This window comes from Salmo salar, chromosome ssa22 (assembly GCF_905237065.1).
Source record: "Salmo salar chromosome ssa22, Ssal_v3.1, whole genome shotgun sequence".
In the NCBI taxonomy this organism is placed as follows: Eukaryota; Metazoa; Chordata; class Actinopteri; order Salmoniformes; family Salmonidae; genus Salmo; species Salmo salar.
Genome location: NC_059463.1, coordinates 58,417,239 through 58,439,325, shown reverse-complemented (window position 1 = coordinate 58,439,325; position 22,087 = coordinate 58,417,239). Strand labels below are relative to the sequence as shown.

At 46.9% G+C, this 22,087-nt stretch overlaps 1 protein-coding gene across 2 annotated transcripts in view; it reads right to left on the bottom strand.

Moving 5' to 3' along the window:
* Positions 1-11,288: 11,288 nt before the first annotated feature.
* pusl1 (pseudouridine synthase like 1) overlaps positions 11,289-22,087 on the bottom strand; it is a 67,009-nt gene continuing 56,210 nt past the window's right edge. The window contains exons 6-8 of one of the 2 annotated variants that reach the window (XM_045705584.1): positions 12,442-12,496; positions 12,121-12,283; positions 11,289-11,667 (exon numbers count right to left, since the gene is read on the bottom strand). In XM_045705584.1, coding sequence (XP_045561540.1) covers positions 11,630-11,667; positions 12,121-12,283; positions 12,442-12,496 — 256 coding nt within the window. In that variant the 3' untranslated portion in view covers positions 11,289-11,629. The remainder of the gene's footprint in view (positions 11,668-12,120; positions 12,284-12,441; positions 12,497-22,087) is intronic. The other variant, XM_045705583.1, reaches the window with a different exon arrangement.

Below are 22,087 nucleotides of genomic sequence, written 5' to 3'. Positions count from 1 at the left end.
AGAGAACAGTATTCAATCACTACGTAAATTAAGAATGCAGTACATGTCAAGTAGTGTTAATCATAGCTGTGTGTGTGTGTGTGTGTGTGTGTGTGTGTGTGTGTGTGTGTGTGTGTGTGTGTGTGTGTGTGTGTGTGTGTGTGTGTTCTACGTAGATAAGGTACAGTACCAGTCAAAAGTTTGGACATACCTTTATACATTGTAGAATAATAGTGAAGACGTCAAAACTATGAAATAACACATATGGAATCATGTAGTAACCAAAAATGTGTTAAACAAATCAAAATATATTTTATATTTGAGATTCTTCATAGTAGCCACCCTTTTCCTTCATGACAGCTTTGCACTCTTGGCATTCTCTTAACCAGCTTCATGAGGTAGTCACCTGGAATGCATTTCAATTAACAGGTGTGCCTGTGGAATATTCTTCTAAATGCGTTTGAGCCAATCAGTTGTGTTGTGACAAGGTAGGGGGGGTATACAGAAGATAGCCCTATTTGGTAAAAGACCAAGTCCATATTATGGCAAGAACAGCGCAAATGGGCAAAGAGAAACGACAGTCCATCATTACTTTAAGACATTTCAAGAAGTTTTAAAGTTTCTTTTAGTGCAGTCGCAAAAACCATCAAGCACTATGATGAAACTGGTTCTCATGAGGACCGCCACAGGAAAGGAAGACCCAGAGTTTCCTCTGCTGCAGAGGATAAGTTCATTAGAGTTACCAGCCTCAGAAATTGCAGCCCAATAAATCCTTCACATAGTTCAAGTAACAGTGGTGTGGGGGTGCTTTGCTGGTGACACTGTCTGTAATCTATTTAGAATTCAAGGCCCTCTTAACCAGTATGGCTACCACAGCATTCTGCAGCAATACACCATCCCTTCTGGTTTGCGCTGAGTGGGACTATCATTTGTTTTTCAACAGGACAATGACCCAACACACCTCCAGGCTGTGTAAGGGCTATTTGACCAAGAAGGAGAGTGATGCAGTGCTGCATCAGATGACCTGGCCTCCACAACCCAATTGAGATGAGTTTGACCGCAGAGTGAAGAAAAAGCAGCCAATAAGTGCTCAGTATATGTGGGAACTCATTCAAGACTGTTGGAAAATGCCAAGATTGTGAAAAGCTTTCATAAAGGCAAAGGGTGGCTACTTTGAAGAATCTAAAATCAAAACATCCCTGCCATCCAGGAACTCTATACCAGGTGGTGTAAGAGGAAGGCCCTAAAAATTGTCAGACTCCAGTCACTCAAGTCATAGACTGTTGTCTCTACTATCGCACGGCAAGTGGTACTGGAGCGCCAAGTCTAGGTCCAAAAGGCTCCTTAACAGCTTCTATCCCCAAGTGATACGACTGCTGAACAGCTAATCAAATGGCTACCCGGACTATTTGCATTGACCCCCCCTTTTTTACGCTGCTACTACTACTCACAGTTTATTATCTGTGCATAGTCACTTTACCCTACATGTACATACAGTATTACCTTAATTACCTCGACTAACCTGTACCCCCGCACATTGACTTGGTACCATTAATTGTTCTGTATATGGTCTAGTTATTGTTATTTTATTGTCTTGCTTTTTTTTTTACTTTAGTTTATTTTTTTAATGTATTTTCTTTAGCAAATATTTTCTTACTTACATAAAAAATTAAAAAAATTGTTGGTTAAGGGCTTGTAAGAAAGCATTTCACGGTAAGGCCTAAACCTGTTGTATTCTGCGCATGTGACAAATACAATTTGATTTGATTTATGAGTTTGTAGCGTTCGTGTTTTACAGACGATTTCCTGAAGATTTTCTTGTCCGGAACCTCTCGTGTGTAGAAAAAGGACGCTTTTCACAAGTCCCATGTTATGGAATAGGCACAAACTATTATATAGGCAGAAAGAGGGGATTGAGCTGCAGGCTGTACAAGAAACAGTAAGTCTCTAGCATCAACACACAGGGAGCGATTCAATATTCTAAATGATGTCACCGTGTGACGCATTGATGCGTCAATCGACTCTAGGGGATTCTTTCTCACGGATGAAAGACAAGGGCCATATGTTTTGAAAGCCCTAATGCAAGCAATGATTATAGTCTACCACAGTATGAGTCATAATACCCATACATTTTTTGTTCATAAAAATTAGTTTAGCTTTCTTTGGCTTTCATAAACCAACAGTTTAGCTTGCTAGATAACTATCTAACTTAGATGGTGAAGCTAGGGCTAGGCGTTCTTGATAATGTATGTTTGTGTCTGTGGTTGAAGGGTGGGTAGCCTCCTTCAAGTAGCCCAATATTGTCCTTGTAGCTACCCTAGCTAGCTGTATTATTTTGGTCTGGCGTTTTGAGAGGTTAACTTTACTGCAGGAAGACATTGATCTGTTAGCTGGTACCCTCTGGACAGCAGATCTTTTGTTTAGCTAGTAAACAAGGTTATGTCGTCTTATTTAGTCCTACCTGCTATGAAGGTTTTAAAATGTATTGGTATTCACACATTTATTTTTGAGGTAGAATTGCTGTCGTCATGTTATTGATGTTTGTTTTGTAGGTAGAATTACTGTCATGTTATTAATGTTTGTTTTGTAGGTAGAATTACTGTCATGTTATTAATGTTTGTTTTGTAGGTAGAATTACTGTCATGTTATTAATGTTTGTTTTTTAGGTAGAATTACTGTCACGTTATTAATGTTTGTTTTGTAGGTAGAATTACTGTCACGTTATTAATGTTTGTTTTTTAGGTAGATTTACCGTCATGTTATTGATGCCAAATTGTACACTTTATTTGCACCTTCACTATTCCAGAACCAATGGGTGTACCGGAGTCTCATCACCTCTCAACATGGTCAGTTGTTTCGAACCTGGAACACAATTCTGAGTCTTATCACCTCTCAACTAGATCAGCTGTTTCAACCTGGAACACTATTCTCCTGCTTGGATCTGTTTCAGTCATTACAGGAAGTCCTGAAGAGCAGGAGTGTGTGTGTGTGTGTGTGACGGGTTTTGTTACAGTCCAGCTCTAACACCTGACTTAAAAAATCAACATACCGAATTACAGCGATTAGGCTATGATTTGTAATCATGTACGAGCTGAGCTGGAATTCCTGCCATCCAGATCTAGATCTGCAGCTGTCCACCCTTTTACAGTGGCTTGCGAAAGTATTCACCCCCCTTTGGCATTTTTCCTATTTTGTTGCCTTACATCCTGGAATTAAAATATATATTTTTTTTTGGGGGGGGGATTTGTATCATTTGATTTACACAACATGCCTACCACTTTGAAGATGCACATATTTTTCTTTATTGTGAAACAAACAAGAAATAAGACAAAAAACATGCATAACTATTCACCCCCCCCCCAAAGTCAATACTTTGTAGAGCCACCTTTTGCAGCAATTACAGCTGCAAATCTCTATATGCTTGGCACATCTAGTCACTGGGATTCAAGTTGGATGGGTTCCGCTGGTGTACAGCAATCTTTAAGTCATACCACAGATTCTCAATTGGATTGAGGTCTGGGCTTTGACCAGGCCATTCCAAGACATTTAAATGTTTCCCGTTAAACCACTCGAGTGTTTCTTTAGCAGTATGCTTATGGTCATTGTCCTGCGGGAAGGTGAACCTCCGTCCCAGTCTCAAATCTCTGGAAGACTGAAGCAGGTTTCCCTCAATAGTTTCCCTGTATTTAGCGCCATCCATCATTCCTTCAATTCTGACCAGATTCCAAGTCCCTGCCGATGAAAAACATCCCCACAGCATGATGCTGACACCACCATGCTTCACTGTGGGGATGGTGTTCTCGGGGTGATGAGAGGTGTTGGGTTTGCCCTAGACATAGCATTTTCCTTGATGGCCAAAAAGCTACATTTTAGTCTCATCTGACCAGAGTACCTTCTTCCATATGTTTGGGGAGTCTCCCACATGCCTTTGAGTGAACACCAAACGTGTTTGCTTATTTTTGTTATTTAAGCAATGGCTTTTTTTCTGGCCACTCTTCCGTAAAGCCCAGCTCTGTGGAGTGTACGGCTTAAAGTGGTCCTATGGACAAATACTCCAATCTCCGCTGTGGAGCTTTGAAGCTCATTCAGGGTTATCTTTGGTCTCTTTGTTGCCTATCTGATTAATGCCCTCCTTGCCTGGTCTGTGAGTTTTGGTGAGCAGCCCTCTCTTGGCAGGTTTGTTGTAGTGCCATATTCGTTCTATTTTTTAATAATGGATTTAATGGTGCTCTGTGGGATGTTCAAAGTTTCAGATTTTATTTATTTTTTTATAACCCAACCCTGATCTGTACTTCTCCACAACTTTGTCCCTGACCTGTTTGGAGCGCTCCTTGGTCTTCATGGTGCTGCTTGCTTAGTGGTGTTGCAGACTCTAGGGCCTTTCAGAACAGGTGTGTATATATACTGAGGTCATGTGACACTTAGATTGCACACAGGTGGACTTTATTTAACTAATTATGTGACTTCTGAAGGTAATTAGTTGCACCAGATCTTATTTAGGGGCTTCATAGCAAAGGGGGTGAATACATATGCACGCATCACTTTTCCAGAATTTTTCTTTTACATTTTTTGAAACAAGTTATTTTTTAAATTTCACTTCATCAATTTTGACTATTTTGTGTATTTCCATTACATGAAATCCAAATAAAATCAATTTAACTTACAGGTTGTAATGCAACAAAATAGGAAAAACACCAAGTGAGATGAATACTTTTGCTTGAACTTGTTGACTGATGCCATGGCTGCAGCTAAGAAGATGGGAGCAGCAGCAGACCAGAAGACTGCAGCCAAGGCAGCACCGGTCCACATCTGCCCTGTCTGTCGGTTGAGTAGTATTGGTTGGTACTGTATATGGCTTTAGGTTCCTCTCTATGTGTAGGCTATTGTACTGGCCTGTATGGTACAGTCTTTCATGTGTGTAGTAGTTTGTATTGTATTGCTTAGTTTATCATTTGTGTCAGTTTTTAATTTTAATCTAAGCTACAGATTGTTAACTTCCTCCATGTTGTCCTTGACCTTTATAGACGCAGATCTGAAGACATTCAAGCAGCCCTTTGAGAGCATGCATCCCAAGTCTCCAATGGTCCCAGTACTGGTTGATGTACAGACCTAAGTGACCACAAACACACTCAAATGGGCCTACAGCTGGGGTAAGATTCTTCCATCATTCCAGTAGACAGTGTAAACCACCATGTTGTCCACAAAATGCTGTCCTCTATGCTTGAGTTGTATTGTGTATGGCTCAATTTGTTAAAAAATGCTGCGATCGTATTTAATGTTGTGATTCACAGACACACCATGATCACAATTTGAATGCTACAACTGAGACGGAGTGACGTTGAGGGACACGGCGAGACCCCAGGTATGACTGGACATGGGCCGGACATTCCTGACAACAACCTAAAAGGGGTACAGAAGAACCCCATGTTATGTTTATTCCATGGCCAACCATCCCTCTAGCTACCCTTAATTCCACACTGTCTTCTATGACCCGTGGTCCCTCAACTTTGGAACTCTCCATCTTCTATGACCTGTGGTTCCTCAACTTTAGACTCTTTGGAACTCTCCATCTTATCTCTATAAACCCACCCTACCTTCACCCATGTTCCCTATGTTGCTTCCTTCACTTGTTCTTCTCCCGATGTGATAACATCTAGACTCAGTAACTGTTCTTCTCCCGATGTGATAACATCTAGACTCAGTAACTGTTCTTCTCCTGATGTAATAACATCTAGACTCAGTAACTGTTCTTCTCCCGACTGGATAACAACATCTAGACTCAGTAACTGTTCTTCTCCTGACTGGATAACAACATCTAGACTCAGTAACTGTTCTTCTCCCGACTGTAACAACATCTAGACTCAGTAACTGTTCTTCTCCCGACTGGATAACAACATCTAGACTCAGTAACTGTTCTTCTCCCGACTGGATAACAACATCTAGACTCAGTAACTGTTCTTCTCCCGACTGGATAACAACATCTAGACTCAGTAACTGTTCTTCTCCCGACTGGATAACAACATCTAGACTCAGTAACTGTTCTTCTCCCGACTGGATAACAACATCTAGACTCAGTAACTGTTCTTCTCCCGACTGGATAACAACATCTAGACTCAGTAACTGTTCTTCTCCCGACTGGATAACAACATCTAGACTCAGTAACTGTTCTTCTCCCGACTGGATAACAACATCTAGACTCAGTAACTGTTCTTCTCCCGACTGGATAACAACATCTAGACTCAGTAACTGTTCTTCTCCCGACTGGATAACAACATCTAGACTCAGTAACTGTTCTTCTCCCGACTGGATAACAACATCTAGACTCAGTAACTGTTCTTCTCCCGACTGGATAACAACATCTAGACTCAGTAACTGTTCTTCTCCCGACTGGATAACAACATCTAGACTCAGTAACTGTTCTTCTCCTGATGTAATAACAACATCTAGACTCAGTAACTGTTCTTCTCCTGATGTAATAACATCTAGACTCAGTAACTGTTCTTCTCCCGATGTGAGAACATCTAGACTCAGTAACTGTTCTTCTCCCGATGTGAGAACATCTAGACTCAGTAACTGTTCTTCTCCTGATGTAATAACATCTAGACTCAGTAACTGTTCTTCTCCTGATGTAATAACATCTAGACTCAGTAACTGTTCTTCTCCTGATGTAATAACATCTAGACTCAGTAACTGTTCTTCTCCTGATGTAATAACATCTAGACTCAGTAACTGTTCTTCTCCTGACTGGATAACAACATCTAGACTCAGTAACTGTTCTTCTCCCGACTGGATAACAACATCTAGACTCAGTAACTGTTCTTCTCCCGACTGGATAACAACATCTAGACTCAGTAACTGTTCTTCTCCTGACTGGATAACAACATCTAGACTCAGTAACTGTTCTTCTCCTGCCTGGATAACAACATCTAGACTCAGTAACTGTTCTTCTCCCGATGTGATAACATCTAGACTCAGTAACTGTTCTTCTCCTGACTGGATAACAACATCTAGACTCAGTAACTGTTCTTCTCCTGACTGGATAACAACATCTAGACTCAGTAACTGTTCTTCTCCCGATGTGAGAACATCTAGACTTTAAAAGTGTTGTGGTTTACTGTTTTTGCTACCTCTTCTTCACCTGTGTAGTGCTGTTCTCCTCCTGTTTGTTCTGGGGTTCCGACTGAATGCAGTGGTAAATGTGCTGCTCACAACTGACAGCAGCAACATAGACCTGTTACGTTGACTAGAAGGGTGTTGATATCGCTGTGTTTAGACATGGCTACATGGACCTGTTATATTGACTAGAAGGGTGTTGATATCGCTGTGTTTAGACATGGCTACATGGACCTGTTATATTGACTAGAAGGGTGTTGATATCGCTGTGTTTAGACATGGCTACATGGACCTGTTATATTGACTAGAAGGGTGTTGATATCGCTGTGTTTAGACATGGTTTCCTTGTTTTGAGTCTGTTACGTGTGTTATTCATTGTGATGGAGTTTACCTAGTATTTTACATTAAACATAATTTAAACATCGTTGTTTCTCCATTCTGCTGCAGTTGATCTAGTATTTTATATTAAACCAAATTTACACATAAACTACAGCAGAATGGAGATACAATTATCTAGTATTTTATATTGTTCCAGGTTAGTAATCATAGTTACTATGGTGATCTGTGTCCCAGGTCAGTAATCATAGTTACTATTGTGATCTGTGTCCCAGGTTAGTAATCATAGTTACTATGGTGATCTATGTCCCAGGTTAGTAATCATAGTTACCATGGTGATCTATGTCCCAGGTTAGTAATCATAGTTACTATGGTGATCTATGTCCCAGGTTAGTAATCATAGTTACTATGGTGATCTGTGTCCCAGGTTAGTAATCATAGTTACTATGGTGATCTGTGTCCCAGGTTTGAGGCATTGATGAATAAATCATTTAATCTTTACCTCAAGTCAGATATTTATGTTATGTAGTAAAGGCATATGTATGCATTGTTGACCATTTTGATTTGTCTAAAACAATGTGATTGTTGGAGTTCAGGTGTTTGACGTAATTAATGGGTGACTAGATGCATTCTTGTTAAATAAATGTTTATTCATTCATGATTATGGATAGATTAAGTCATTGCAGAATGTGTCTTTGAGTCTGCAACAGAACATGTCGACAAGTTAGTTCTGAATTGCTTTATTTTATTTTTTATTTCAACTTTATTTAACCAGGTAGGTGTAACGGCTGTCTTCGTCGTCAGATGAAACAGAGAAGTCATCGTCGGGAAAAGGTGGACCAATACGCAGCGGAGTGAGTGTTCATATTCAATATTTAATTAATAGAAACACTTTAAACAAAACACGAAAATGAACGACATCCTACAGTTCTGCTAGGTACAAAACTAAACAGAAACAATTACCCACAAAACCCAAAGGAAAAACATGCTCCTTATGTGTGACTCCCAATCAGCAACAACGAACTTCAGCTGTGCCTGATTGGGAGCCACACACGGCCCAAAACACAGAAATATACAAACCTAGAAAAAGAACATAGAACGCCCACCCAATGTAACACCCTGGCCTAACCAAAATAAAGAACAAAAAACCCCTCTCTATGGCCAGGGCGTTACAGTAGGCCATATCACCTGGTCCATATAGTAATGTGAACAAGGTCAGTATGGGTATGTTGCTAATATCATTTAGGTATGTAGCTAGCTAGCTAGATCGCTTCTTTGTAAAAAAAAAAACTAGCCTAGTATTTATGCACATTGTAAATATCTGACCGCAACGAGGACAGTATTCTATACAAGACACTGTGACCAAATGCATGAATACGATAACATGAGTTAAATAAAATATGGAACAGTAAATTAAAATGTTCAACATATCTTTTTGTTTTGAATCAAGGTAGCTAGCTAGCTGACAGATGACGTGCAGAAGCTTGCAGGGATTTGTAGTTTTGCATTGTGGCTACTTTGATGCTAATTAGCATTTTCGAATCAGTGTAAATAGAGCTGAATATATTGATAAAAGTCTCCTTGTCCGAGAGAGATGTAAACGGTTATCAAAACGTCACGCCAGGGTAAGCCTACACAAAACACAGCCCTTATTCAAAGTGTTTCTAAAATCAACAATGGACAAAATGAACAGGCTGAGAACTGTAGGGAAAAGGCAGAATGCCGCCTCGAGTGTGAAAGCTACCCCTGCATTTAGCCTCGCGTGTGAAAGCTACCCCTGCATTTAGCCTCGCGTGTGAAAGCTACCCCTGCATTTAGCCTCGAGTGTGAAAGCTACCCCTGCATTTAGCCTCGCGTGTCAAAGCTACCCCTGCATTTAGCCTCGCGTGTCAAAGCTACCCCTGCATTTAGCTATGTTTCCATTAACTTGTCCAGTCATTTTTTTGTCAACATATAGAAAGTTTCAATAGGAAACAGATGCGACAATTGCCTGCTAGGGTGCCTTAACATATAACTAGCTTTCGTCGATAAGAACAGCTGGACGAAATGACGTCACAACAAAAAATGTAAAACAAAAAGATGAAGTGGTTGAAGTGTTTCCATTTAGGCAAATTGTGCATGAATAAACTGGCAACAGCCTGCATGTACAGTTGAAGTCGGAAGTTTACATACACCTTAGCCAAATACATTTAAACTCAGTTTTATACAATTCCTGACATTTAATCCTAGTAAACATTGCCTGTCTAAGGTCAGTTAGGATAACCACTTTTTATTTTAAGAATGTGAAATGATTTAGATGCACTATTGTAAAGTGGTTGTTCCACTGGATATTATAAGGTGAATGCACCAATTTGTAAGTCGCTCTGGATAAGAGCGTCTGCTAAATGACTTAAATGTAAATGTCAGAATAATAGTAGAGAGAATGATTTATTTCAGATTTTATCTCTTTCATCACATTCCCAGTGGGTCAGAAGTTTACATACACTCAATTAGAATTTGGCAGCATTGCCTTTAAATTGTTTAACTTGGGTCAAACGTTTTGGGTAGCCTTCCACAAGCTTCCCACAATAAGTTGGGTGAATTTTGTCCCATTCCTCCTGACAGAGCTGGTGTAACTGAGTCAGGTTGATGTCATGGCTTTAGAAGCTTCTGACAGGCTAACTGACATAAGTGAAATAATCTGTCCGTAAACAATTGTTGGAAAAATGACTTGTGTCATGCACAAAGTAGATGTCCTAACGGACTTGCCAAAACTATAGTTTATTAACAAGACATTTGTGGAGTGGTTGAAAAATGAGTTTTGATGACTCCAACCTAAGTATGTAAACTTCCGAATTCAACTGTATATACAATTAGTAGGCTACATACTGTAGTATACATGAAATAAAGGTTTGTATACCCAACAAAACATTCAAGCAATACCAGGATGTCCCCGATGTGTCTCCCACAGGTCCCTGGACCAGAGTTTGAGAGACATTATACTATGGTCCAATCCCAAACAGAACCTTAGACCCTACCACTTATGCACTTGTGCACTAGATCTGAGAGGATTTGAGGAATTCCCTCACCTGGTTGTCTAGGTCTCAGTAAGGAACTCTCCTCACCTAGTTGTCTAGGTCTCAGTAAGGAACTCTCCTCACCTGGTTGTCTAGGTCTCAGTAAGGAACTCCCCTCACCTGGTTGTCTAGGTCTCAGTAAGGAACTCCCCTCACCTGGTTGTCTAGGTCTCAGTAAGGAACTCCCCTCACCTGGTTGTCTAGGTCTCAGTAAGGAACTCTCCTCACCTGGTTGTCTAGGTCTCAGTAAGGACCCCTCACCTGGTTGTCTAGGTCTCAGTAAGGACCCCTCACCTGGTTGTCTAGGTCTCAGTAAGGAACTCCCCTCACCTGGTTGTCTAGGTCTCAGTAAGGAACTCCCCTCACCTGGTTGTCTAGGTCTCAGTAAGGAACTCCCCTCACCTGGTTGTCTAGGTCTCAGTAAGGAACTCCCCTCACCTGGTTGTCTAGGTCTCAGTAAGGAACTCTCCTCACCTGGGTGTCTAGATCTCAGTAAGGAACTCCCCTCACCTGGTTGTCTAGGTCTCAGTAAGGAACTCTCCTCACCTGGTTGTCTAGGTCTCAGTAAGGAACTCCCCTCACCTGGTTGTCTAGGTCTCAGTAAGGAACTCCCCTCACCTGGTTGTCTAGGTCTCAGTAAGGAACTCCCCTCACCTGGTTGTCTAGGTCTCAGTAAGGAACTCCCCTCACCTGGTTGTCTAGGTCTCAGTAAGGAACTCCCCTCACCTGGTTGTCTAGGTCTCAGTAAGGAACTCCCCTCACCTGGTTGTCTAGGTCTCAGTAAGGAACTCCCCTCACCTGGGTGTCTAGATCTCAGTAAGGAACTCCCCTCACCTGGTTGTCTAGATCTCAGTAAGGAACTCCCCTCACCTGGGTGTCTAGGTCTCAGTAAGGACCCCTCACCTGGTTGTCTAGATCTCAGTAAGGGACTCCCCTCTCCTGGGTGTCTAGGTGTTAGAAAACTAAAACCTGCAGACACTAGACCCCCCATGGTTTTAGTTTGACACCCCTGACCTAGCCTATCAGAGGGGCAAATTGGAGGTATTAGTAAATTGCTTTTCAAATCCTCTCAGATCTCCACAAATGCGTAGGGCGTAATGTCTAGGGGTCCATTTGGGATTGGGCCTAGGTCATTAAAACCACAGTCAACTCTGTGAATCCTCCTGAGTGTAAAGCTGCAGGTCTGTGGAAGACAAAAACAACAGACGTCAGAAAGGAACAATGGTGCCTTAAAATAATTTCTCTAGAAAAGGTCAAATGGAAAACAAGGTATATTGTGTGAACTGTATCTGAACATTTTTACTTGACATCAAAGTCTTTGCTTCCTCTGTCATTGTTTTCTCAATTCCTCACAGCTCATCTGAGAAGGTTGTCTGAGGGAGTAATTGAGGAAACAAGGACGGAGGAAACATGGGGAGAATCTCAATTGCACTTCCTTGATTCCTCACGTCTTCTCCCCTCACCTCCTTCTCATTGGCTCCCCTTTGACCTACCCCTCTGACCTTCTAATCCAATGGGTTTTGAGAAGGAGGTGAGGAGAGAGAGAGAATGCGAGGAATCAAGGGAAGTGTAATTGATTTTTGACGGCTACTAATAAAGTTTTCAGACACACACTGGGAAGTTAGGTGAGTCTCACCTGACCGGTGGTACTCTACCCTGGTGAGGAAGAGTCCTTCTGGGGGTGATGTGAGGTTGTGTGGGTAGGCCTGAGAGTCCTGGGCCTCCAGTAATTCCTTCACCCCAGAGACAGACATCTGTCCCTGGCCAACTGCCACCAGAGCCCCTGTCATCCTACGCACCTTTAACAAAGCAGAGAAGTAACACCGTCTGGGTTCACGTGCACCACTGATGCATAGTAATCATGGTTTTTATTCCCACGGTAACGGCACCACTAATATTCACCAACAGATGGCGATCAGCACTCACTGGCTGGCGGTGACGCTGGAATACAACGCACCTGTTTGTAGAGGAAGGATCTGCTTTTGAAGGTAAGCTCCCAGAACTGAATATCCCTGCAAAGAGGACAACAAACATTTAAAATATTGCAGAGAGAGACAGTAAAACAACACCAGTAATGGCATCGTCGTACCACAAGCCTAGAGGTGTGGTAACTGCTGTATTGAGACATTGTGTTCAACATCACAGCAACAATGTCTACCTCTGAATTGATTGTCAGGTATAATACTGTATCTAATCGGATGGTCACAAGGATACAGGCTCCTAGTAATGGCTAAAGTGGGGTTAGTCTAATTACCTATTTCAGTGGTATTCCAGTGTTAGTCTGCAGGGAGAGAAATATGGTGTGTGTGTGAGCATTTAGTAATGGTGCCCATTCATTATCTGATTTGCTTCCCGCTTGACCTGAATGCCAAGCGTCACGTCTGGAAGAAACCTGGCACCATACCTACGGTGAAGCATGGTGTTGGCAGCATCATGCTGTGGGGATATTTTTCAATGGCAGGGACTGGGAGACTAGTCAGGATTGAGGGAAAGATAAACGGAGCAAAGTACAGAGAGATCCTTGATGAAAACCTGCTCCAGAGCACTCAGAACCTCAGACTGGGGGTGAAGGTTCACCTTCCAACGGGACAACGACCCTAAGCACACAGCCAACACAACACAGGAGTGGCTTCGGGACAAGTCTCTGAATGTCCTTGAGTGGCCCAGCCAGAGCCCGGACTTGAACCTGATCGAACATCTCTGGAGAGACCTGAAAATAGCTGTGCAGCGATGCTCCCCATCCAACCTGACAGAGCTTGAGAGGATCTGCAGAGAAGAATGGGAGAAACTCCCCAAATACAGGTGTGCCAAGCTTGTAGCGACATACCCAAGAAGACTCCAGGCTGTAATCGCTGCCAAAGGTGCTTCAACAAAGTACTAAGTAAAGGGTCTGAATACTTATGTGATATTTCCATAAAAAAAATTAAATATAAATTTGCACACATTTCTAAAAACAAGGTGTTTGCGTTGTCATTATTGGGTATTGTGATGTCATTATGGGGTATTGTGTGTAGCTTGATGAGGGGGAAACTATTTAATAAATTTCAGAATAAGGCCGTACCGTAACAAAATGTGGAAAAAGTCAAGGGGTCTGAATACTTTCAGAATGTGCTTTATCTGATCTGATGGTCACAAGGATATGGGCTCCTAAAAATGGCTAAAGTGGGTTTAGACTAATTACCTATTTCAGTGGTACTCCAGTCTTAGTCTGCAGGGAGAGAAATATGGTGTGTGTGAGCATTTAGTAAATGGTGCCCATTCATTCATTATCTGATCTGCTTCCCGCTCGTTGCTGTGAGTCAATGTTTTTGACGTAGTATAAACGTCAGCAGCCAGCATCCTGTGTGTGTGTGTGTGTGTGTGAACCTCTGCTCTGCTGCCATCTCTCCCTGCAGACTGAAAGGAACACATAGTGCTGGGAGAATCTCCCGCCATATTGCTCATAGGGCTGGGAAATGCCAGGGACCTCACAATGCGATATTATCACAATACTTAGGTGCCGATGTATTGTGATTCGATGTTTCAAACATATTGCTCATGAGAAAATCGGCCCTCCCTGTTTAAAAAGAAGATGGAGAATAAGCGATGAAAGAGATACTGGAGGTACAGCCGACGACCTCACAATAAATAACGCGATATATCGTCAAAACGATTTACGATTTATCGTCACAAATAATACCCCGATATGCAACTGTATCGATTTATTTTTTTACTTCTTCTTCTTCTCACCCCACATCACTAATTACTCATTGGCTTAATCGTCCTAAACTACCAACCAATCATCTCCCCCCACGTATCTTGGGCACCTCTAAGTTCAGCAGCTGAGCTGAGTCCATACTGCACTGACACGAGGCACAACAGGCAGTTGCTGCTTCATTGTGATTAAAATAATGTTACTACAGTAGTTAGCTAGCTACCTTTCTTCTTTATTGAAGGATCCTTTGTATTTAGTGTTGCACAAGCTGGTTAGCTTCTCTTTATTATGAAGTGGCTGGCTCTGGCTTAGAGAGATAATGGAGTGTTGGTGTACATTATCAAACGTCAGAAATACCTCTCCTTCAACCACTAAACTACTTAGCTAGATGTACAATTGCGGGACTAAGACCTCCTCGGGCAAAAGGTCAAAATTAATTACATATTTCTTGAATTATTCAGAAAATAAAATGAAGGGTGAAGTGTTGTTGTTGTTGCTAGGTAACAGGCTGAGATTCATGGGAAGAAGCTGCCAAGGGAACCGATTGGCTAAAATTAACTACTTTTCTCAGTTGATCACCACTCAGGTTATTGATGTGTCACTGCAACCTTAAAAGGTACTAAATGATGTCACCATTGCCCTTGATTCTAAGCAATGTTGTGCTGCTATTTTTATTGACTTGGCCAAAGCTTTTGATACGGAAGACCAGATATTCCCAAACTGGGGTATACCTGGTCCCCCCAGGGGTACGCGCTATGCCGCCAAATAAAAATGTGATTCACATTTGAAATAAAAAATTCTTCACATTTTCAAACAGTCCATATATATTTTCTAACGGGGAGGCAGGTAGTCTAGTGGTTAGAGGGGTTAGGGCAGGTAGCCTAGTGGTTAGAGGGGAGGCAGGTAGTCTAGTGGTTAGAGGGGAGGCAGGTAGTCTAGTGGTTAGAGGGGTGGCGGGTAGCCTAGTGGTTAGAGGGGAGGCAGGTAGCCTAGTGGTTAGAGGGGAGGCAGGTAGTCTAGTGGTTAGAGGGGAGGCAGGTAGCCTAGTGGTTAGAGGGGAGGCAGGTAGTCTAGTGGTTAGAGGGGAGGCAGGTAGTCTAGTGGTTAGAGGGGAGGCAGGTAGTCTAGTGGTTAGAGGGGTGGCGGGTAGCCTAGTGGTTAGAGGGGAGGCAGGTAGCCTAGTGGTTAGAGGGGAGGCGGGTAGCCTAGTGGTTAGAGGGGAGGCAGGTAGCCTAGTGGTTAGAGGGGAGGCAGGTAGCCTAGTGGTTAGAGGGGAGGCAGGTAGCCTAGTGGTTAGAGGGGAGGCAGGTAGCCTAGTGGTTAGAGGGGGCAGGTAGCCTAGTGGTTAGAGGAGGCAGGTAGCCTAGTGGTTAGAGGGGAGGCAGGTAGCCTAGTGGTTAGAGGGGGAGGCAGGTAGCCTAGTGGTTAGAGGGGGAGGCAGGTAGCCTAGTGGTTAGAGGGGGAGGCAGGTAGTCTAGTGGTTAGAGGGGGAGGCAGGTAGTCTAGTGGTTAGAGGGGGAGGCAGGTAGTCTAGTGGTTAGAGGGGGAGGCAGGTAGCCTAGTGGTTAGAGGGGGCAGGCAGGTAGCCTAGTGGTTAGAGGGGGGAGGCAGGTAGCCTAGTGGTTAGAGGGGGAGGCAGGTAGCCTAGAGGTTAGAGGGGGGAGGCAGGTAGCCTAGTGGTTAGAGGGGGAGGCAGGTAGCCTAGTGGTTAGAGGGGGAGGCAGGTAGCCTAGTGGTTAGAGGGGGAGGCAGGTAGCCTAGTGGTTAGAGGGGGAGGCAGGTAGCCTAGTGGTTAGAGGGGGAGGCAGGTAGCCTAGTGGTTAGAGGGGGAGGCAGGTAGCCTAGTGGTTAGAGGGGGAGGCAGGTAGCCTAGTGGTTAGAGGGGGGAGGCAGGTAGCCTAGTGGTTAGAGGGGGAGGCAGGTAGCCTAGTGGTTAGAGGGGGAGGCAGGTAGCCTAGTGGTTAGAGGGGGGAGGCAGGTAGCCTAGTGGTTAGAGGGGGAGGCAGGTAGCCTAGTGGTTAGAGGGGGAGGCAGGTAGCCTAGTGGTTAGAGGGGGAGGCAGGTAGCCTAGTGGTTAGAGGGGGAGGCAGGTAGCCTAGTGGTTAGAGGGGGGAGGCAGGTAGCCTAGTGGTTAGAGGGGGAGGCAGGTAGCCTAGTGGTTAGAGGGGGAGGCAGGTAGCCTAGTGGTTAGAGGGGGAGGCAGGTAGCCTAGTGGTTAGAGGGGGGAGGCAGGTAGCCTAGTGGTTAGAGGGGAGGCAGGTAGCCTAGTGGTTAGAGGGGAGGCAGGTAGCCTAGTGGTTAGAGGGGAGGCAGGTAGCCTAGTGGTTAGAGGGGAGGCAGGTAGCCTAGTGGTTAGAGGGGAGGCAGGTAGCCTAGTGGTTAGAGGGGAGGCGGGTAGCCTAGTGGTTAGAGGGGTGGCGGGTAGTCTAGTGGTTAGAGGGGAGGCGGGTACTCTAGTGGTTAGAGGGGTGGCGGGTAGCCTAGTGGTTAGAGGGGAGGCGGGTAGCCTAGTGGTTAGAGGGGAGGCGGGTAGTCTAGTGGTTAGAGGGGAGGCAGGTAGTCTAGTGGTTAGAGGGGGGAGGCAGGTAGTCTAGTGGGTAGAGGGGAGGCAGGTAGTCTAGTGGTTAGAGGAGGCAGGTAGTCTAGTGGTTAGAGGGGAGGCAGGTAGTCTAGTGGTTAGAGGGGAGGCAGGTAGTCTAGTGGTTAGAGGGGAGGCAGGTAGCCTAGTGGTTAGAGGGGAGGCAGGTAGCCTAGTGGTTAGAGGGGTGGCAGGTAGTCTAGTGGTTAGAGGGGTGGCAGGTAGTCTAGTGGTTAGAGGGGAGGCGGGTAGCCTAGTGGTTAGAGGGGAGGCGGGTAGCCTAGTGGTTAGAGGGGAGGCGGGTAGTCTAGTGGTTAGAGGGGAGGCAGGTAGCCTAGTGGTTAGAGGGGGAGGCAGGTAGTCTAGTGGTTAGAGGGAGGCAGGTAGTCTAGTGGTTAGAGGGGAGGCAGGTAGTCTAGTGGTTACAGGGGAGGCAGGTAGTCTAGTTGTTAGAGGGGAGGCAGGTAGCCTAGTGGTTAGAGGGGAGGCAGGTAGTCTAGTGGTTAGAGGGGAGGCAGGTAGCCTAGTGGTTAGAGGGGTGGCAGGTAGTCTAGTGGTTAGAGGGGTGGCAGGTAGTCTAGTGGTTAGAGGGGAGGCGGGTAGCCTAGTGGTTAGAGGGGAGGCGGGTAGCCTAGTGGTTAGAGGGGAGGCGGGTAGTCTAGTGGTTAGAGGGGAGGCAGGTAGCCTAGTGGTTAGAGGGGGGAGGCAGGTAGTCTAGTGGTTAGAGGGGAGGCAGGTAGTCTAGTGGTTAGAGGGGAGGCAGGTAGTCTAGTGGTTACAGGGGAGGCAGGTAGTCTAGTTGTTAGAGGGGAGGCAGGTAGCCTAGTGGTTAGAGGGGAGGCAGGTAGTCTAGTGGTTAGAGGGGAGGCAGGTAGCCTAGTGGTTAGAGGGGAGGCAGGTAGCCTAGTGGTTAGAGGGGAGGCAGGTAGCCTAGTGGTTAGAGGGGAGGCAGGTAGTCTAGTGGTTAGAGGGGAGGCAGGTAGCCTAGTGGTTAGAGGGGAGGCAGGTAGCCTAGTGGTTAGAGGGGAGGCGGGTAGCCTAGTGGTTAGAGGGGCGGCGGGTAGTCTAGTGGTTAGAGCGTTGGGTCAGTAACCGAAAGGTTGCTAGATCGAATCCCTGAGCTGACAAGGTAGAAATCTGTCATTCTGCTCCTGAACAAGGCAGTTAACCCCCCGGTAGGCCGTAAAATACGGGTAGCCTAGCGGTTAGAGGGGAGGCAGGTAGCCTAGCGGTTAGAGGGGAGGCAGGTAGCCTAGTGGTTAGAGGGGAGGCAGGTAGTCTAGTGGTTAGAGGGGAGGCAGGTATTCTAGTGGTTAGAGGGGAGGCAGGTAGCCTAGTGGTTAGAGGGGGGGCAGGTAGTCTAGTGGTTAGAGGGGAGGCAGGTAGCCTAGTGGTTAGAGGGGAGGCAGGTAGTCTAGTGGTTAGAGGGGAGGCAGGTAGCCTAGTGGTTAGAGGGGAGGCAGGTAGTCTAGTGGTTAGAGGGGAGGCAGGTAGTCTAGTGGTTAGAGGGGAGGCAGGTAGCCTAGTGGTTAGAGGGGTGGCAGGTAGTCTAGTGGTTACAGGGGAGGCAGGTAGTCTAGTGGTTAGAGGGGAGGCAGGTAGTCTAGTGGTTAGAGGGGAGGCAGGTAGTCTAGTGGTTAGAGGGGAGGCAGGTAGTCTAGTGGTTAGAGGGGAGGCAGGTAGCCTAGTGGTTAGAGGGGGGGCAGGTAGCCTAGTGGTTAGAGGGGTGGCAGGTAGCCTAGTGGTTAGAGGGGAGGCAGGTAGTCTAGTGGTTAGAGGGGAGGCAGGTAGCCTAGTGGTTAGAGGGGGGAGGCAGGTAGCCTAGTGGTTAGAGGGGGGAGGCAGGTAGTCTAGTGGTTAGAGGGGAGGCAGGTAGTCTAGTGGTTAGAGGGGAGGCAGGTAGTCTAGTGGTTAGAGGGGAGGCAGGTAGCCTAGTGGTTAGAGGGGAGGCAGGTAGCCTAGCGGTTAGAGGGGAGGCAGGTAGTCTAGTGGTTAGAGGGGTGGCAGGTAGCCTAGTGGTTAGAGGGGAGGCAGGTAGTCTAGTGGTTAGAGGGGAGGCAGGTAGTCTAGTGGTTAGAGGGGTGGCAGGTAGTCTAGTGGTTAGAGGGGAGGCAGGTAGTCTAGTGGTTAGAGGGGTGGCAGGTAGCCTAGTGGTTAGAGGGGAGGCAGGTAGCCTAGTGGTTAGAGGAGGCAGGTAGCCTAGTGGTTAGAGGGGAGGCAGGTAGCCTAGTGGTTAGAGGGGAGGCAGGTAGCCTAGTGGTTAGAGGGGAGGCAGGTAGCCTAGTGGTTAGAGGGGAGGCAGGTAGCCTAGTGGTTAGAGGGGAGGCAGGTAGCCTAGTGGTTAGAGGGGAGGCAGGTAGCCTAGCGGTTAGAGGGGAGGCAGGTAGCCTAGTGGTTAGAGGAGGCAGGTAGCCTAGTGGTTAGAGGGGAGGCAGGTAGCATAGTGGTTAGAGGGGAGGCAGGTAGTCTAGTGGTTAGAGGGGTGGCAGGTAGCCTAGTGGTTAGAGGGGAGGCAGGTAGTCTAGTGGTTAGAGGGGAGGCAGGTAGCCTAGTGGTTAGAGGGGAGGCAGGTAGCCTAGTGGTTAGAGGGGAGGCAGGTAGTCTAGTGGTTAGAGGGGAGGCAGGTAGTCTAGTGGTTAGAGGGGAGGCAGGTAGCCTAGTGGTTAGAGGAGGCAGGTAGCCTAGTGGTTAGAGGGGAGGCAGGTAGCCTAGTGGTTAGAGGGGAGGCAGGTAGTCTAGTGGTTAGAGGGGAGGCAGGTAGTCTAGTGGTTAGAGGGGAGGCAGGTAGTCTAGTGGTTAGAGGGGAGGCAGGTAGTCTAGTGGTTAGAGGAGGCAGGTAGTCTAGTGGTTAGAGGAGGCAGGTAGCCTAGTGGTTAGAGGGGAGGCAGGTAGCCTAGTGGTTAGAGGGGAGGCAGGTAGTCTAGTGGTTAGAGGGGAGGCAGGTAGTCTAGTGGTTAGAGGGGAGGCAGGTAGTCTAGTGGTTAGAGGGGAGGCAGGTAGTCTAGTGGTTAGAGGAGGCAGGTAGTCTAGTGGTTAGAGGAGGCAGGTAGCCTAGTGGTTAGAGGGGAGGCAGGTAGCCTAGTGGTTAGAGGGGAGGCAGGTAGTCTAGTGGTTAGAGGGGAGGCAGGTAGTCTAGTGGTTAGAGGGGAGGCAGGTAGTCTAGTGGTTAGAGGAGGCAGGTAGTCTAGTGGTTAGAGGAGGCAGGTAGCCTAGTGGTTAGAGGGGAGGCAGGTAGCCTAGTGGTTAGAGGGGAGGCAGGTACTCTAGTGGTTAGAGGGGAGGCAGGTAGTCTAGTGGTTAGAGGGGAGGCAGGTAGTCTAGTGGTTAGAGGAGGCAGGTAGCCTAGTGGTTAGAGGGGAGGCAGGTAGCCTAGTGGTTAGAGGGGAGGCAGGTAGTCTAGTGGTTAGAGGGGAGGCAGGTAGCCTAGCGGTTAGAGGGGAGGCAGGTAGCCTAGCGGTTAGAGGGGAGGCAGGTAGTCTAGCGGTTAGAGGGGAGGCAGGTAGTCTAGCGGTTAGAGGGGAGGCAGGTAGCCTAGTGGTTAGAGGGGAGGCAGGTAGCCTAGTGGTTAGAGGGGAGGCAGGTAGTCTAGTGGTTAGAGGGGAGGCAGGTAGCCTAGTGGTTAGAGGGGAGGCAGGTAGTCTAGTGGTTAGAGGGGAGGCAGGTAGTCTAGCGGTTAGAGGGGAGGCAGGTAGCCTAGCGGTTAGAGGGGAGGCAGGTAGTCTAGTGGTTAGAGGGGAGGCAGGTAGCCTAGTGGTTAGAGGGGAGGCAGGTAGCCTAGTGGTTAGAGGGGATGCAGGTAGTCTAGTGGTTAGAGGGGTGGCAGGTAGTCTAGTGGTTAGAGGGGAGGCAGGTAGCCTAGTGGTTAGAGGGGCGGCAGGTAGCCTAGTGGTTAGAGGAGGCAGGTAGTCTAGTGGTTAGAGGGGAGGCAGGTAGCCTAGTGGTTAGAGGGGAGGCAGGTAGCCTAGTGGTTAGAGGGGAGGCAGGTAGTCTAGTGGTTAGAGGGGAGGCAGGTAGCCTAGTGGTTAGAGGGGAGGCAGGTAGTCTAGTGGTTAGAGGGGAGGCAGGTAGTCTAGTGGTTAGAGGGGAGGCAGGTAGCCTAGTGGTTAGAGGGGAGGCAGGTAGCCTAGTGGTTAGAGGGGGGAGGCAGGTAGTCTAGCGGTTAGAGGGGAGGCAGGTAGCCTAGCGGTTAGAGGGGAGACAGGTAGTCTAGTGGTTAGAGGGGAGGCAGGTAGTCTAGTGGTTAGAGGGGAGGCAGGTAGCCTAGTGGTTAGAGGGGAGACAGGTAGCCTAGTGGTTAGAGGGGAGGCAGGTAGCCTAGTGGTTAGAGGGGAGGCAGGTAGTCTAGTGGTTAGAGGGGAGGCAGGTAGCCTAGTGGTTAGAGGGGAGGCAGGTAGTCTAGTGGTTAGAGGGGAGGCAGGTAGTCTAGTGGTTAGAGGGGAGGCAGGTAGTCTAGTGGTTAGAGGGGTGGCAGGTAGTCTAGTGGTTAGAGGGGAGGCAGGTAGCCTAGTGGTTAGAGGGGTGGCAGGTAGCCTAGTGGTTAGAGGGGAGGCAGGTAGCCTAGTGGTTAGAGGAGGCAGGTAGCCTAGTGGTTAGAGGGGAGGCAGGTAGCCTAGTGGTTAGAGGGGAGGCAGGTAGTCTAGTGGTTAGAGGGGAGGCAGGTAGCCTAGCGGTTAGAGGGGAGGCAGGTAGCCTAGCGGTTAGAGGGGAGGCAGGTAGTCTAGCGGTTAGAGGGGAGGCAGGTAGCCTAGTGGTTAGAGGGGAGGCAGGTAGCCTAGTGGTTAGAGGGGAGGCAGGTAGTCTAGTGGTTAGAGGGGAGGCAGGTAGCCTAGTGGTTAGAGGGGAGGCAGGTAGTCTAGTGGTTAGAGGGGAGGCAGGTAGTCTAGTGGTTAGAGGGGAGGCAGGTAGCCTAGTGGTTAGAGGGGTGGCAGGTAGCCTAGTGGTTAGAGGAGGCAGGTAGTCTAGTGGTTAGAGGGGAGGCAGGTAGTCTAGTGGTTAGAGGGGAGGCAGGTAGCCTAGTGGTTAGAGGGGAGGCAGGTAGTCTAGTGGTTAGAGGGGAGGCAGGTAGCCTAGTGGTTAGAGGGGAGGCAGGTAGTCTAGTGGTTAGAGGGGAGGCAGGTAGTCTAGTGGTTAGAGGGGAGGCAGGTAGCCTAGTGGTTAGAGGGGAGGCAGGTAGCCTAGTGGTTAGAGGGGGGAGGCAGGTAGTCTAGCGGTTAGAGGGGAGGCAGGTAGCCTAGCGGTTAGAGGGGAGACAGGTAGTCTAGCGGTTAGAGGGGAGGCAGGTAGTCTAGTGGTTAGAGGGGAGGCAGGTAGCCTAGTGGTTAGAGGGGAGGC